This window comes from Notothenia rossii, assembly GCF_949606895.1.
Source record: "Notothenia rossii genome assembly, chromosome: 7".
Taxonomy (NCBI): Eukaryota; Metazoa; Chordata; class Actinopteri; order Perciformes; family Nototheniidae; genus Notothenia; species Notothenia rossii.
The window spans coordinates 83,152,602-83,168,337 of record NC_136905.1 but is presented as its reverse complement, the minus strand read 5'-3'; the positions used below and the strand labels follow the sequence as shown (position 1 = coordinate 83,168,337).

Sequence of the window (15,736 nt, the reverse complement as noted above, 5' to 3'; positions counted from 1 at the left end):
GAGCTATGTACCATGTGAGCTGTGTACCATGTGAGCTATGCACCATGTGAGCTATGCATCATGTGAGCTGTGTACCATGTGAGCTATGCATCATGTGAGCTGTGTACCATGTGAGCTATGTACCATGTGAGCTATGTACCATGTGAGCTGTGTACCATGTGAGCTATGTACCATGTGAGCTATGTACCATGTGAGCTGTGTACCATGTGAGCTATGTACCATGTGAGCTATGTACCATGTGAGCTATGTACCATGTGAGCTGTGTACCATGTGAGCTGTGTACCATGTGAGCTATGTACCATGTGAGCTGTGTACCATGTGAGCTGTGTACCATGTGAGCTGTGTACCATGTGAGCTATGTACCATGTGAGCTATGTACCATGTGAGCTATGTACCATGTGAGCTATGTACCATGTGAGCTGTGTACCATGTGAGCTATGTACCATGTGAGCTGTGTACCATGTGAGCTGTGTACCATGTGAGCTGTGTACCATGTTAATAACAAAAATATAGAAGGGTCAGTTCTCTGTACTTACAGTCAGAGCTGTTCGCTGCGCGGCGCTCCTCGCCTGCTCTGAAAGTCTCTTTATCTCCGAAGCGTAGGCAGACATTTCCCTCTCGATCCTCTGGTGTCGCTGCAGCAACGCCGCCGTGCTCGACTCATCTTTCCCATGATCCTCGCTGGTTAGAAGCGGTTTCCTGTCGCCCAGCCAGGACTCGGCCTCCGCCACATCTGCAAAGTACTGAAAGGAGGAAAGTTAGAAAGCCATGTCAGGGGTAGACATTAAGGGTAACATTCCATTCCGTTTGGCCTTTCTTATCACCATTGAAACCACTGGCCCGGAGCATTCGTCCAAAAACATCGACTAATATGAAGAAAATTAACACATTTGTTGCAATAGTAATTTATGCACAAACTACATTACTACTTGTGCTACAACATTTGAATCATCAGTTCTTCCTCATTTTCCTCAATTGTTCATATTTGGTTTATTCAAATAATTATATTGTGGTCATTGTTAAAAAATGTATTATTATTATTTGTATAATGCGCTTTCTGCCTTCCTGTCATTACGAGTTAGAAATGTAATGGCTATGTAAGTGATTTGATTACAACCTTCATTATTCTAAACAGCTTGGACATTTCCCTATAGCCAATACCTTTTTATTTTCTACTCTTCACTGACTTGTCAGCATAGGTCGGCATTGATGTACAGAGCCGACAGAAGACCTTGTTTATATTGGCATCATATTGAAGCCAACTCCATCCATCAAGCCAGTGTGGCTGAAACCTTCTCTCCCTCTTCTTCTCATACTCCCTGTCACTCTCCTTTAACTCCTCCGGTGATATTCTTGTATTTGAAGATTGTTTTTTGGCCGGCGCTTGGCCGGTTAACGCTGGTATTAAAAATATTTTGGTGAATGGTCAGGTGGCTAGAAAGTCTGTAGTTAACGAGCGCGCTCCAGCGCACGGGAGCCTGCTCGTGCTGCGCTCTGCAAAAAACAGCGGTTTGCTTTTCACTCAACAACGACAACCGCCTCACAAAACGCTATGTTGTAGCGTTAATAAACAAAACATTTCAACAAAATTGCTAGTCAAAATACCAATACCACAGGACCATTTTATTTAAAGCAATATTTTTAGTGGCCCGAGCGGGCAAGTGGAAAGTACGTTATGCTGGCCCGGGGATCTGAATAGTGCTTCCGGGCCATTTATAATGTCGAGCCCTGCATGTTAAGGTCTGAGGATCAAGTGTCTAAAAATTACTATAACACTCAGCAAAGATCGGGAAAAGATGGTCAGTACTAGGGATGCCAGCGATTATTCGATTATTCGATTAGTCGTTACGGCCCGTCCACACTACAGCTTCAAAAAAAGCTTGCCGGCGGGCGTGTCTGAAGCTCGACCAACAACCAATTACATGAATCTCCCGCCCCTGACACACAAGCAGCGGTTTGATTGGCTAGAGCTCGTACTGGCATATGATTTGATTGGCTGACGCTTCCACCGAAAGCTTCAGAAGCTTCAAAAGTTGAACATTGCTCAACTTTTGCAGCCTGAAACGCCAGGAAAGCTCCGCTCTGTTACCCACAATTCAGTTTGGCGAAAAGCGAGGCAACGTGACGTCACCCCATTCAAAGTGAATGGGCAGACGCGTTGGAAACCGTTTTTGAAGCTGTCGAAGCTGTAGTGTGGACGGGCCGTTACAGTCTCCATAATCGAAAATTATTTTTAAAATTCGATTTTATTTATATATTATTATTTATGTTTTTTGTTTTTTTCTGGCTTAGTTTCAACCAAAATATAGACTAATGCTAATAATAGTATTAATAATTGTAAATGGCCATCGGTCACACCACCAGTTTGTTTTACTGTAAACTTGGAGGAAGCCAGCAGCCCTTCGCCCCCCCCCCCCCCCCCCGTCACGCGTGCGATTGATTTATTGGAGTGAGAACACAACTAAAGATGAACAAAGGAAGAGAAGAGGGGGGGGGCGGGCGGCGGGCGTCTATACGGTCATGTCGAATAATCGATTATTATTCGCCAGGGCTGTCCGATTTTCGATTTTGATCATGGTCAGTTTCTCGCATCCCTAGTCAGTACATCAACAAACATCTTCAGAATCAGAGCCCCTTTATTTGTGGGGGAAGTGTGCATTGTTACAGCAGAAAAGAGCCAAAGACAGCTTAATGTTACCTAATACTGTATATCCTTTACTTAATAAAAATATATAATAAAAAAAGTTATACAATTTACAAAAAACGCATCCTGTGAAAGTTCTGAGGATTTATTTATTTAGTTTTTATTAACAGAATATATATGTATATTGCACATATTGCACATAGTTGTGTGTTTATTAAAGTAGTAGAATTGTGTAAATACCGTAATGGTTTTAAAATCTGCGGTGTTATAAATATAAATGTCCTCGTGTACCTGTTTGATGATGGCGGCGGCCTCCAGTCTGTTTCTTCGAGCCGTGGCCTCGTCGGTCAGATGGCTCCACATCTTCTTCAGAGTGCTGATCCACTTCTGTATTGATCTCTGATTGGCCTGACTCTGTTTGGACTGAAGATCCTGACCTCTACCCAGAATCCCCTGGTACAGAGACTCCTGGGCCTGGAGCTCCGCCTCCAACACCTGACAGGATAGAAGTAGGAATATACAAATCAATATTATGGATTAATTAGACTGCAAAAAAAAAAGAAGATTATATTGTATATCGTTACACGTCTTTTTTTTTTCTTTAATATTTTTCTGAAGATATTGTAAATGGCACTGTTGTATCCATTTAATTAATCCATTTGATAATATGTAATCAACCTAGGCACCCCTCCCATAAAAATGACAACATAAAAAAATTACAATAAGAATATTTATAACTCATATTCGTATATTCGATTAATCATTCCCATCCCTATTACACATATTTTTCCAAATTATATTTTTGCATATTAATATATTTTTTAAGTATTTATACGTTTAAAAAAATATATATAATTTTATGTATTTATTCATTTCATGTATTTTTTTTTTTAATATTTTTTTTATACATTTTTATGACTGTTAGTTTATTAAAACAAATGACAGAAAATCCCACAGTGAGAAATGTTACACTTACATGTATAGGCACTGATGTTGCTTAAGATATTGTTTAATATAGTAAACCTTACTAAAGACTACACATTTTTAATCTGCATTTTATAGTGAAAATCCTGAAAGTCCTCTTCCAATATGAGAGTCCACATGATAACAAAGGTATCAACTGTAGCTGTGAACATGACAGGATGTGTGATTACCTAGAAGAGCATCAGGACTGTTTGAGGCATATGATAGCTATGTGATTAACATGATGATTCAGCCTCTATGGAGAGAGACATATGACAAGCATGATCATTTCTGACGTGGAGCTAATCTGAAGTAAACATTGAATACTGCTTTCTATTCCTCCATCTTGGGACTGTGTAACTCCCTCTCTTGGATATCAGCATGTGAAGGACACTGTTCAGGAACTACTTGATGCTCTGTATGTGATGACTACTTCCGTTCTGGAGAGGATCACAGATACATGGATCCTGAGATTCAAGCTCAAGCCGGGGACCAGGGATTATTAACATTTTAAGTATTTAGAAAAAGTCCTGATTTTGAGAAAAAGTCAAATTTTCTTTTCGGAAAAAGTACAGAATTTTGAGGAAAAAGTAAGGATTTTGAGATTTTGAAAAAAAGTAAGAATTTTTAGAAAAAGTAAGAGTTTTGAGTTTTTGAGAAAAAGTAAGAATTTTGAGAAAAAAATCGGAATGTTGTGAAAAAGTAAGAATTTTGAGTTTTTCATGAAAAAGTAAGAATTTTTAGATTTTGAGAAGTTTAGAATTTTGAGTTTTTGAGAGAAAAAAATCATAATTTTGTGGAAAAAAATCATAATTTTGTGAAAAAAATCATAATTTTGTGAAAAAAACTCATAATTTTGTGAAAAACTCATAATTTTGTGAAAAACTCATAATTTTGTGAAAAAGTCAGAATTTTGTAGATGACAGGATGTATGATGATATCAGCATGTGAAGGACACTGTTCAGGAACTACTTGATGCTCTGTATGTGATGACTCCTTCCATTCTGGAGAGGATCACAGATACATGGATCCTGAGATTCAAGCTCAAGCCGGTGATATTTTTCTAACGTATGTTTATGGTGTTGAGAGCGCCACCTTGTGTTTGTGTTGAGCGAGCTGGATGTGGTTCAGGTCTCTTCCGAGTCCGGCTATCTGAAGCCTCAACCAGCGCTCATACAGCCAGGCCTCCATCTCCTCAGAGTCATGGAAGAACTCAAAGAGCTTCAACTGAGCCTCCAACTGTCTCCTCCTGCAGGGGAGAGGAGGGAGGAAAGGAGAGAGGAGAGGAGGGAACAAGAGAGGAGGGAACAAGAGAGGAGAGGAGGAGACAAGAGAAGAGGGAGGAGACAAGAGAGGAGAGGAGAGGAGAGGAGGGAACAAGAGAGGAGAGGAGGAGACAAGAGAGGAGGGAGGAAAGGAGAGAGGAGAGGAGGGAACAAGAGAGAAGGGAACAAGAGAGGAGAGGAGGAGACAAGAGAAGAGGGAGGAGACAAGAGAGGAGAGGAGAGGAGGGAACAAGAGAGAAGGGAACAAGAGAGGAGAGGAGGAGACAAGAGAAGAGGGAGGAGACAAGAGAGGAGAGGAGAGGAGGGAACAAGAGAGGAGGGTACAAGAGAGGAGAGGAGGGAACAAAAGAGGAGGGAGGAAAGGAGAGAGGAGAGGAGGGAACAAGAGAGGAGGGAACAAGAGAGGAGAGGAGGAGACAAGAGAAGAGGGAGGAGACAAGAGAGGAGAGGAGAGGAGAGGAGGGAACAAGAGAGGAGAGGAGGAGACAAGAGAGGAGGGAGGAGACAAGAGAGGAGAGGAGGGAACAAGAGAGGAGGGAACAAGAGAGGGGAGGAGGGAACAAGAGAGGAGAGGAGGGAACAAGAGAGGAGAGAAGAGGAAGGAACAAGAGAGGAGAGGAGGGAACAATAGAGGAGGGAATAAGAGAGGAGGGAGGAAAGGAGAGAGGAGAGGAGGGAACAAGAGAAGAGAGGAGGGAACAAGAGAGGAGAGGAGGGAACAAGAGGGGAGAGGGAAGAAGAGATGAGAGGAGGGAACAAGAGGGGAGAGGGAACAAGAGAGGAGAGGAGGGAACAAGAGGGGAGAGGGAACAAGAGAGGAGAGGAGGGAACAAGAGAGGAGAGGAGGGAACAAGAGGGGAAAGGGAAGAAGAGAGGAGAGGAGGGAACAAGAGAGGAGAGGAGGGTACAAGAGAGGAGGGAAGGGAACAAGAGAGGAGAGGAGGGAACAAGAGAGGAGAGGAGGGAACAAGAGAGGAGAGGAGGGAACAAGGGAGGAGAAAATGAGAGAAATGAAGGTGGAGGGACGTGTTGATAAATGTTCAGATCTGTTATTAATTATAATCTGTTCCTCAATCACAAACTATAAATAGAAACAATAGAAAACCTGTTGCTGCTGAGCGACACCAGAGAGTTATACTGAGCCTCGAGAGCTCTCACTCTGCTCTGGATCTGCTGACCGTCTCTGGCTTTCACCTGAGAGAAGGAGAGAAGGAGAGAAGGAGAGAAGGAGAGAAGGAGAGAAGGAGAGAGGAGACCAAAGTCACACAGTCAGAAGACATCTGGTGAGTTAGCATGGTCTAGAACTCGTATGGTCTCGTACCTTCAGCGCCGTCCTGCTGATGGCGCTGATGGTTTCTCCGTGAGCTGAGAATTGAGCTTCGAGGAGATCCTGTTTCTGGAGGAGAGACTCCACCTCTGCCAGCTGTTTGCCACATTCAGAGGAACTGGCCTGGGTCTGGGAGACGAAAGGGGGGAGGAGAGATGGATGAGAGAGAGTGAAAGTGAAGTAAGAAGGAGGAAGGAGAAACATTACATTACATTTTAGACGCTTTTATCCAAAGCGGCTTACATACTCATTACGGCCCGTCCAGACAGCAGCGTTAAATAATCTTCCGACGCTTCTCCGCCTATTCACTTTGAATGGGGTGACGTCACTTTTCGCCGAACTGCATTGTGGGGAAGCAAAGCGAAGATTTCCAGGATTTCCAGGATTCAAAAGTTGAGCAATGTTCAACTTTTGAAGCTGAGCTGGAAGCGTCAGCCAATCAAATCCCGTTTATGCAAATCTGACAGAACAAGCGTCAGCCAATCAAATCCCGTTTATGCAAATCTGACAGTACAAGCGCTAGCCAATCAAACCACGTGCAAGCTGGGAGAGCCAGACCGCAGTTCATTTCCTCATATTCCAAATGAGAAATTACGGTAGCAAATCACCCGGTTCTTTACGACCAGAACTATTTACCGGGATACAAACCGGAGGAACCAGGCATGGAGGGAGGTGGCAGAGACAGTGGGTGAAACTGGTAGGTTTTCGCCTGTTTGGGAGTTTATATCCAGTTTACTTCGTTTTAACATTGCTATTGCTTTTTATGTCGGGGCGGGAGATTCATGTGATTGGTTGTTGGTCGCAAAAAATCCCCAAGCTTTCAGATACGCCCACCTCCAAGATTTTTTTCACAGCTGCTGTGTGGACGGGCCGTTACTGTGGGCAATCCCCTCAGGAGCAATTTGGGGTGAAGTGTCTCAGGGACACAACGACATGCTGACTGCAGTGGGGTTTGAACCTGATCCGAACCAACGCACTAGTCCACTGCGCCACACGTCTGCCATTTTTTTTGTTCATTTTTGACATACATTTATATCTGTGGTGATGCTTTCATGGGCAAACTAGAACAAATATTTCAATGATACAATATTTTTTTTGCATACTTTCTCTCAGAATCAAAAGAATCTGATCATTTAAAAAAAATTACCGTCTACATTTGATTCTATTTTAATATTTTACACTTCTTTTATATAATTATTTGTATAAATACACATCATTAATTGGGGTGAACTCGGGTGAATCCGAATCAGAAATGGTGTATTTGTAAACAAAATGATTTTCATTTCTCTACATGTTCTTCCAAAGTTGTATAAATACAGATACGAAAAAGATGCGATGAATTTGTGTATTTACAATCAGAAATGTACTTTGATTTTGTACAAGCATACACTTTCTGTTTTCTCAGCAGCCTCCGTATTAACCAATAGAGTTTCGGTGTAAACTCACCTGTAGTTCTTTCAGGTCCTGGGACACGAGCTCGATGTCTCTGAGGATGCTGAGGCTTTCAACTACATTTCCCAGCAGCCCCCTCTGCTCTTGGAGCTGCTGGAGTAGATCCTTCCATCGGTGGCTAATGTTCTCCTCTCTTAAAAACACAAATAAAAACATGTGTTTTAATCAGTAAAACAAATAAATGATGTCAATATATACATGTAGTTATTAAACAAGGATCACGTGTATAAATGAATAACTCTCAAAAGAAATGATTTTAGCTGATTAGCTGATTTCCATGAACATCCATTGTTTTGCACCGTGGGAACGTTTTTAACTTTAACTTTTTTAAGCTTAGCTGTTAAAGTTATAGCTTAACATTAGGGATGTAACGATACCAAAAACTCACGGTACGATACTATCGCGATAAAAAGTCCACGGTACGATATTTATCGCGATATTGAAAAATAAAGGAAAGAAATGTGAATTTTTTTTTTTCTTTCTTAAATAATACATCTGATTTGTACAGCATTTTAGTAGGATACTAGTATTTTAAAGTGTCAACAATATAATAATCAGACCCTGCAATAGAATAAATCAAGTTTCACTTCAGTTTTTCAAGTAACTCAACTCTAACTCACTCACTCAGCATCATCAAGGTTATCTTTGAGGAATATGAGCATGTCCACATTTCCAGGTAGAAGCTGGGATGTTTGGGCGTTTACAATATCCCCTGCTGTGGAAAAAACTCTCTTGCTTGGTACTGATGTTGCTGGGACATAGAGATATGCTTTGGCCATGGTGACAGCAGTGGGTCAAACTCAGCATTGTCTCTCCACCACTTCAAAAACTATACAGTTGTTGCCAAGAAGGTGAGGCTTACTGACAGGGCGAGATATAAATATACTGTTGGTACTTGTCAATGTCTCTAGGTGTGTACATGTAGCCCTGTGAATACCATGTCCTTGTGTGTTATCTGTTGTTTTATGTTGTAACCTGCTTGCTGCCATGTTGGGCAGGTCTCCCTTGAAAAAGAGATCGATGATCTCAATGGGACCATCTGGTTGAATAAAGGTTTTTTTTTAATTAAAAAAATCGCGGTATATTTTGTCAGTCTGACGACGGTATTGAGACATCTATTTACCGCGATATTCGATATATCGTTACATCCCTACTTAACATACATAGCTTCTGTCATAGTCAATAGGGCGTGTGATTAAAGCAATGTAAATGTCGTCTCCCTCCCACCTCTCCATGATCTGCTCCTTGCTGTGGTAGTTTCCTCTCTCGATGGTCTTAGCCATGTCTCTCAGAGCAGCGAAGCGCGGCTCTCTGGCCAGAGCGTCGGTGGAGAGCGCTTCCAGACGGCGTCCGGCTGCCTGAGCCTCCTCCAGGGAAGAGAGACCCCGAATGTCCTGTCTTCGGATCAGACGCAGCGTATCCTCCAGATACCCCTCCCTCAACGCTGCCTGAGACACAAAACAAACTCAGCACGTTTATTTATAGCACTTTTCAACACAAGGCAATTCAAAGTGTCAATCTAACCCACGGGACCGCGCCGCCCGGCACGTTCATGTTACGTGTTCAGTACTACATGACTTTTACCTTTACCCATGGACGCACAATAACAACGGATTATATGATTGTATGAATACTTTCGTGACGTTTCGCTCTCTCAAAAGTTGGGCCATTTTGTATTCATGTGCCAAACTCTCATAGGAATGAAAGAGGCCCCGGCTCCCACGCTGTATCCAGTTTCCATGGTTCAAACTCAAACAGACTATCAACTTTAAACACAAGTCATGTGCTCGGAAATGCTGTTCAACCATTGGTCAGACATTAAGGGGGTAAAAACGCAAATCCTGGCAATTTCTACCGGAGCCTCCGCCATGGAGCATCGGCAGGTTATTCTCATGCTGCTGTTAATCTGGAGATCAACAGAAACTAGCGGCCCGCGCATATGATTATATAATCAGACAACGTCCGTTACAAAACATTATAACACATATAATGAGAGACGTTCTGCAGTAAGGAGGGCGTTTCACTGACGACAGGTGTTCTTACTTTTATGTAGCTGACTGAGAATTTCTACTTTACACTGTTCAACACTTCATTCTGCTTCACTCTTTAACTAAACAACCGCGGATGTCTTGAAAGACTCTTTCACTAAAGATTTGGAAGACGTTCCTGTGACTCGTAAATACTACGCTTCCTGTGTTTTGTCTTTTTGCATATTAGAAAGGAGTTGGTGACTCTAAGACTGCGATATAATGTTTGTGTAGCAATAATACAGATGACATATCTTTTCTAAATGTCTCCAGTACCGATAAAAAGACCGATAACGTTGGAGCTTAACGGCACGTAAAACACACGTGATGACGTCACCAACGAATCGACGACTGCACCCCTAGCGACCTTAAACATTTGTTCGGTCAATAAGATATGATATATTTCTTTGCAATTGAAGCTGAAGTTCACTTTCTTTCTGCAATTATTTGAGTCAGTTCGTTAAGGAGATAAGAGACTCTTTGCATATTAGTCATATTTATACAAACCAGTATTACAAAACGTATATTTTCCGGGCGCTTAAGTGTGTAACAAAGAGAATGTTAAGCCCTAACTATACGTCGGTTTTTTAAGCATTTCGTTGCCCCCTTACCTGTACGGACAATAAAGATGAATTGAATCTATTCTAAGAGTAAAAAACATCTATTTTCAGATTAGATGTTTTTCTGTTCTGGGGGGGGGGGAGGTGTCGTTTACCTTCCTCTCAAACTTCTGTGCGAGCTGCTCCAGGTTCTCCAGACGGAGCAGAGCCTCCAGCAGAGCTCGCTCTCGCTCGTGTTCAGCTCTCTCCAACACAGCCCAACTCTTCTCTATGTCACTCAGGGTTTTACCTACACACACACACACACACACACACACACACACACACACACACACACACACACACACACACACACACACACACACACACACACACACACACACACACACACACACACACACACACACACACACACACACACACACACAGAGAGCTATTACTATGGAAGGCCGCGGAAGTCGAGGCTGCACTTCATTAAAGTTATTGCTAAATTACAAAATAGTGGAATAAAAAGGGTGTGTGTGTGTGTGTGTGTGTGTGTGTGTGTGTGTGTGCGTGTGTGTGTGTGTGTGTGTGTGTGTGTGTGTGTGTGTGTGTGTGTGTGTGTGTGTGTGTGTGTGTGTGTGTGTGTGTGTGTGTGTGTGTGTGTGTGTGTTTCCTACCCTCAGGAGGATTGTAAGCCCATTGGTTGTTGGCAGCCAGCTGAGTCTTCAGATTGAACAGATGAGCTTCGATCGCCCCACGTTCCTAAAGACAAAGAGAGACAATTAAAGGAGAATAATATATAGAAAATGAAACACTTGGAGGTATACAAAACTAAATATTACTCAGGAAATGGATTGATTTTGAGCGATGTGTGTCATCTCCACACAGTTTCAATGGGCGAAAAATTACAGAATGTAGTATTTTTTATAATAAAAGTAATTGATAAACAGGAGATGTTACCTGAAGGCTGAGAGATAAATGAGACTGAAGGCTCAGCAGGTAAAGGTGAAATGTGTTACTCTTATGCCATCGTCTAACCTGATATTTCGGGGGTTTCTCCACAGTCCTGTAGGTCTTGAACGCCATCATGAGTTTCTGCATCTCCCTCACAGAGTTTGGGAATCGGCGGTCATTCAGCTGCACTACCTTCAGACAGACAATCCTTCATCAGTCCATCAACAAGCTAAGCACCATTTATTAAATAAAAATACAGACACTGTTGAGTTTTGAGTCACCTTGGTTTTGATCCAGTGCAGCAGATCTGAGACCAGCCTCTCATACTGGACCTTCATGTCGTCCAGCTCCATCAGCATCCCCACGATCTGAGGAGACAGACAGGAAAATATTAAATACTTTTTTCCTTATCACACAAAATCCTCTATTATTAATATCAACCAAACATTTACTACATAACGTTTTGATATCTCTCAACGATAATATTATGATGTTATTTTGAAAGGCATACCTGTACATTTTGTTTACCATTTAATGCATTACAGCAATATTCAACTTGAGCTGCAGTTAAGAATAGAAAATATTCTTAAAAATATTCTTAACTGCAGCTCAAGTTGAATATTGCTGTAATGCATTAAATGGTAAACAAAATGTAAATAATATAAGAATAGTAAATAATCACTTATAATATATAATATATTGTATAAAATGTCAAACTAATTGTGAAAAAATATCAACCAACAGCCCAAAACCATACAAATATATAGTATCCTAACTCATAAGACAATGAAGCCTGAACAAATGTATCAACTTGGCTTACAATTACTTCCAATTAATATATATTTTAATAAAATAGTTGTTGATTATTTGTCTGTTTACTGATTAATTCGGCTCTATATAAAATGTTTATAAAAAGGCATAAACAGTTAGATCTGAGAATGAGCCTGACGTTTGTGCTTAGCTTCCCCCGAGAATAAATAAACAAACAAAATGGTTTCATGGTTCATATTCGAAAATGTGATACTTGTTTAAAATAATCTAAGAAAGGAGAGCGCCACTTCTTTCAGTGTCAACAGCATAACTCCATATATAGCTGAATGTAAGTAGCATTGATTTGGAAAGTCCACCACCAGGGTGTACGATAAAACACACTGGCCTTTAGATGAACCCCTAAGGAACCTTACAATTTATTTGATGTTGTTTACGTTTTTTTTTCTTGGATGCCTTCAAATAGGAACGCTGTAAACAACAGGACAGGATCACAATATATAACTAACCTTGCGGTGGGACCTGGTGGAGGTGTCTCTCCTGTGCTGCTGCTTCACTAACTGATAACTGAGACTCCCCATCATTGACATGCTGTGACAACACACACCTGTGACACACCTGTGACACACCTGAGACACCGTCACGTGACCCACAGGTACACTACCGGACCTGGACATGTGTTTTCACCAGGTACATAAACCACTAACATTTCTTGCCCTCCTTCCATAGCATCCAAACATCAGAAGATCAGCGGCACTTCTTGAGAGTCAGTATTGATAACATCTGCTATTGCATGTTATATTGTCCGTGCACCATCTTTGGAGTGTCAGTAAAGTGGATCATTAATGGAATAAAAGTCTGTGTTTGGCTCTCCAGTGAAAAACGTGTCTTTAAAACGTGAGAAAATTGTGATAACTATCCATCCCAGGTTCTCAAAGTCCAAGGTGACGTGTTTAAATGTCTCGTTTCGTCAGTCCAAAAGCACATTCCTTTTAAGTTTCATATAATTTAAAATAGAGAAAATCTGGTTTATGGTAAATATTAAATAATAGCATTCTTTCCTCCATTTTTGCATGAAAGTCCTTTAAAAACAGAATACAGATGGGACAGCTTCTCTACCTATATTTTGTTTTACAGTGTATATAGGTAATGGGTATTTGTAGTTCTACCAAAGGTAAGAAATGAAGGAGTTTTCACACCAAACAAGAACATCTGTTTGAGTCCAATCTTCTGAAACCCTGACAAAGCTGAGGAACAGTTTCTTTTTAAACGACACAATTTGCTGAAAGAGCATCATCTGTTCTCCGTCACAAAGAAACGATCGGCTTTGCAGCTCCAACCAAGCTCTAAAAACAAAAACAAAAGCTTACCGAGAACCCAACAAAGACTGAGGACAACAACTACAAACTGAACCACTTCAAATGCCTTTTAGATCCACAGTCAATTCTCTCATCCTGTCTCTCTGAGCAGGTAGAGGTGTGTGTCTTCTTCTGTCTCTCTGAGCAGACAGCAGGTAGAGGTGTGTGTCTTCTGTCTCTCTGAGCAGAATCCAAAGCCTTCCCAATGTGTGTTAGCTCAGCCTGCAGGTGACTTCCTGTCAGTCTGGATCTAATCCAGCAGTAATCCACACTGATTGACAGACAGGAGGAGGGATTTGAGGGATTAAAGGAAGTCATGGTTCGAGTGTAAGCCAATAGAAAAGGACTACAGGCAGAAGACGTTCCTGCAGTTCCAAACAGTACGCAGACAAATGCCATGTAGAGCTAAGACTATAAGATACGTTTGTGCAAAGACTGTCATCTGCAATTTACTGTTAGCATTTAGAATGATTATACTGGCTGCTACTTCCATGCTTTGAATTGACTGACAGCAGCCTGGAAGGAAAAGAAGTCAGGTCTAAACAGAACAGATTTATAAACTGTCCAACAGGAATGTAAACATGTAATTATTGGGCTGAAAACATGCAGAATCACCTTCAGGCTATTTCTTTTTTTGCACTGGACCTTTACTGTTGCAACTGTACATTTCCCCGCTGTGGTACAAAATAATAATTGCGATCAGACAGGTGGCCTGTGCTGCAGTTCCTACAGCAGCCTGCAGAGGGCAGGAGAGTCCACATGTTGGACAGTGACAGAAATGCACTGGTCCAATTTTCTCAGTGTGGGATAAAAATGTGGTAAGAATTCAAAAACCTGACCTTTAACTGAATGTGTGTGTGTGTGTGTGTGTGTGTGTGTGTGTGTGTGTGTGTGTGTGTGTGTGTGTGTGTGTGTGTGTGTGTGTGTGTGTGTGTGTGTGTGTGTGTGTGTGTGTGTGTGTGTGTGTGTGTGTGTGAGAGACCTTAGCGAGCCTCTTCTGGATGGTCTGTCCCTGCTTCATCTTGGAGAAGTAGTGGTAGTACAGGGAGACGTAGGTCATGATGGACTTCTCGTCCGGATGGGGAACCACCATGTCCTCCACCTCCAGCAGCTGCATGATCCCAAACTGACGCTCTGCCAGACGGAAGGCGTGCTCCAGGTTTCGTAACGGGTCGTCAGCACGGAAGCGGCGATAGTCAAAAAGGTCCGGCCTGAGATGGAGAGAGAGGGAGAGGATGGAGCAGATTGGAAGGAGAATAGACACAAATGTGTGTGTGTGTGTGTGTGTGTGTGACTGGTGTGTGTGTGTGTGTGTGTGTGTGTGTGTGTGTGTGTGTGTGTGTGTGTGTGTGTGTGTGTGTGTGTGTGTGTGTGTGTGTGTGTGTGTGTGTGTGTGTGTGTGTGTGTGTGTGTGTGTGTGTGTGTGTGTGTGTGTGTGTGTGTGTGTGTGTGTGTGTGTGTGACTGGTGTGTGTGTGTGTGTGTGTGTGTGTGTGTGTGTGTGTGTGTGTCGGTGTCGGTGTGTGTGTGTGTGTGTGTGTGTGTGTGTGTGTGTGTGTGTGTGTCTGTGTGTGTGTGTGTGTGTGTGTGTGTGTGTGTGTGTGTGTGTGTGTGTGTGTGTGTGTGTGTGTGTGTGTGTGTGTGTGTGTGTGTGTGTGTGTGTGTGTGTGTGTGTGTGTGTGTGTGTGTGTGTGTGTGTGTGTGTGTGTGTGTGTGTGTGTGTGTGTTACCGGTGTGCGTGGATGAGGGCGTTGAAAGCGAGTCCGCTCCTCCAGCTGGACGAGAAGTCTTGAACGTTGACGCCATCGTAACCCGCCGTCTTCCTCTGACACCAGATCAGCAGAGCCTCCTTCGCCGAGCGCTTGGCCTTACTGCCTCCCCCATCCAGCTGGGGGTGAGGAGGGAGAGGAGAGGAGGTGAGGAGGTGAGGAGGTGAGGAGGGAGAAAACAATGAAAGAGAAAAGAGGAGGAGGAGAAGGATATAAAGAAAAGGAGATGGAGACAAGAGCAGGTGGAGGAAGACAGGCAAATAAAAGAGAGACGGATCAAATAAGAACTACGAAAAATATGGAAATAAGGAAATGTACGTTTATTTATACAGCACATTTTCAGACACAGAGGCAATTCAAAGTGCTATACATCATCATTAACACTTAAGAAGACAACAGACAGGAACACTATAACTTAAAGGTCACCTATCATGCTATTTTTAGGCAATAGATAGGTCTCAGATATATAAAAATATATAAAAAACATGTCTATGAAGTGTTTTGCTCCAAACACCAAACAGATCACCCATTCTAGCCATGCCTCATATCCCTCTATTTCACTTCCTGTTTCAAAAGTGCTGATTTGTGTATAAAGCTTTAATAAAAAGGAGGGGTCTGAGCTCAAGCGGGACCCGGCAGCTACT

The 15,736-nt window shown here is 42.3% G+C and overlaps 1 protein-coding gene across 1 annotated transcript in view; it reads right to left on the bottom strand.

The window, feature by feature from the left end:
* The window catches only part of sptbn5 (spectrin, beta, non-erythrocytic 5), a gene marked incomplete at its 3' end in the record, with an annotated part of 89,304 nt that overhangs the window by 61,393 nt on the left and 12,175 nt on the right, over positions 1–15,736 (bottom strand). The window contains exons 5-17 of the mRNA XM_079692876.1: positions 15,054–15,211; positions 14,307–14,535; positions 11,480–11,566; positions 11,283–11,390; positions 10,922–11,006; positions 10,415–10,548; positions 8,900–9,120; positions 7,667–7,805; positions 6,215–6,349; positions 5,999–6,087; positions 4,703–4,856; positions 2,936–3,139; positions 537–743 (exon numbers count right to left, since the gene is read on the bottom strand). Of these exons, the coding sequence (XP_079549002.1) occupies positions 537–743; positions 2,936–3,139; positions 4,703–4,856; positions 5,999–6,087; positions 6,215–6,349; positions 7,667–7,805; positions 8,900–9,120; positions 10,415–10,548; positions 10,922–11,006; positions 11,283–11,390; positions 11,480–11,566; positions 14,307–14,535; positions 15,054–15,211 (1,950 nt within the window). The remainder of the gene's footprint in view (positions 1–536; positions 744–2,935; positions 3,140–4,702; positions 4,857–5,998; positions 6,088–6,214; positions 6,350–7,666; positions 7,806–8,899; positions 9,121–10,414; positions 10,549–10,921; positions 11,007–11,282; positions 11,391–11,479; positions 11,567–14,306; positions 14,536–15,053; positions 15,212–15,736) is intronic.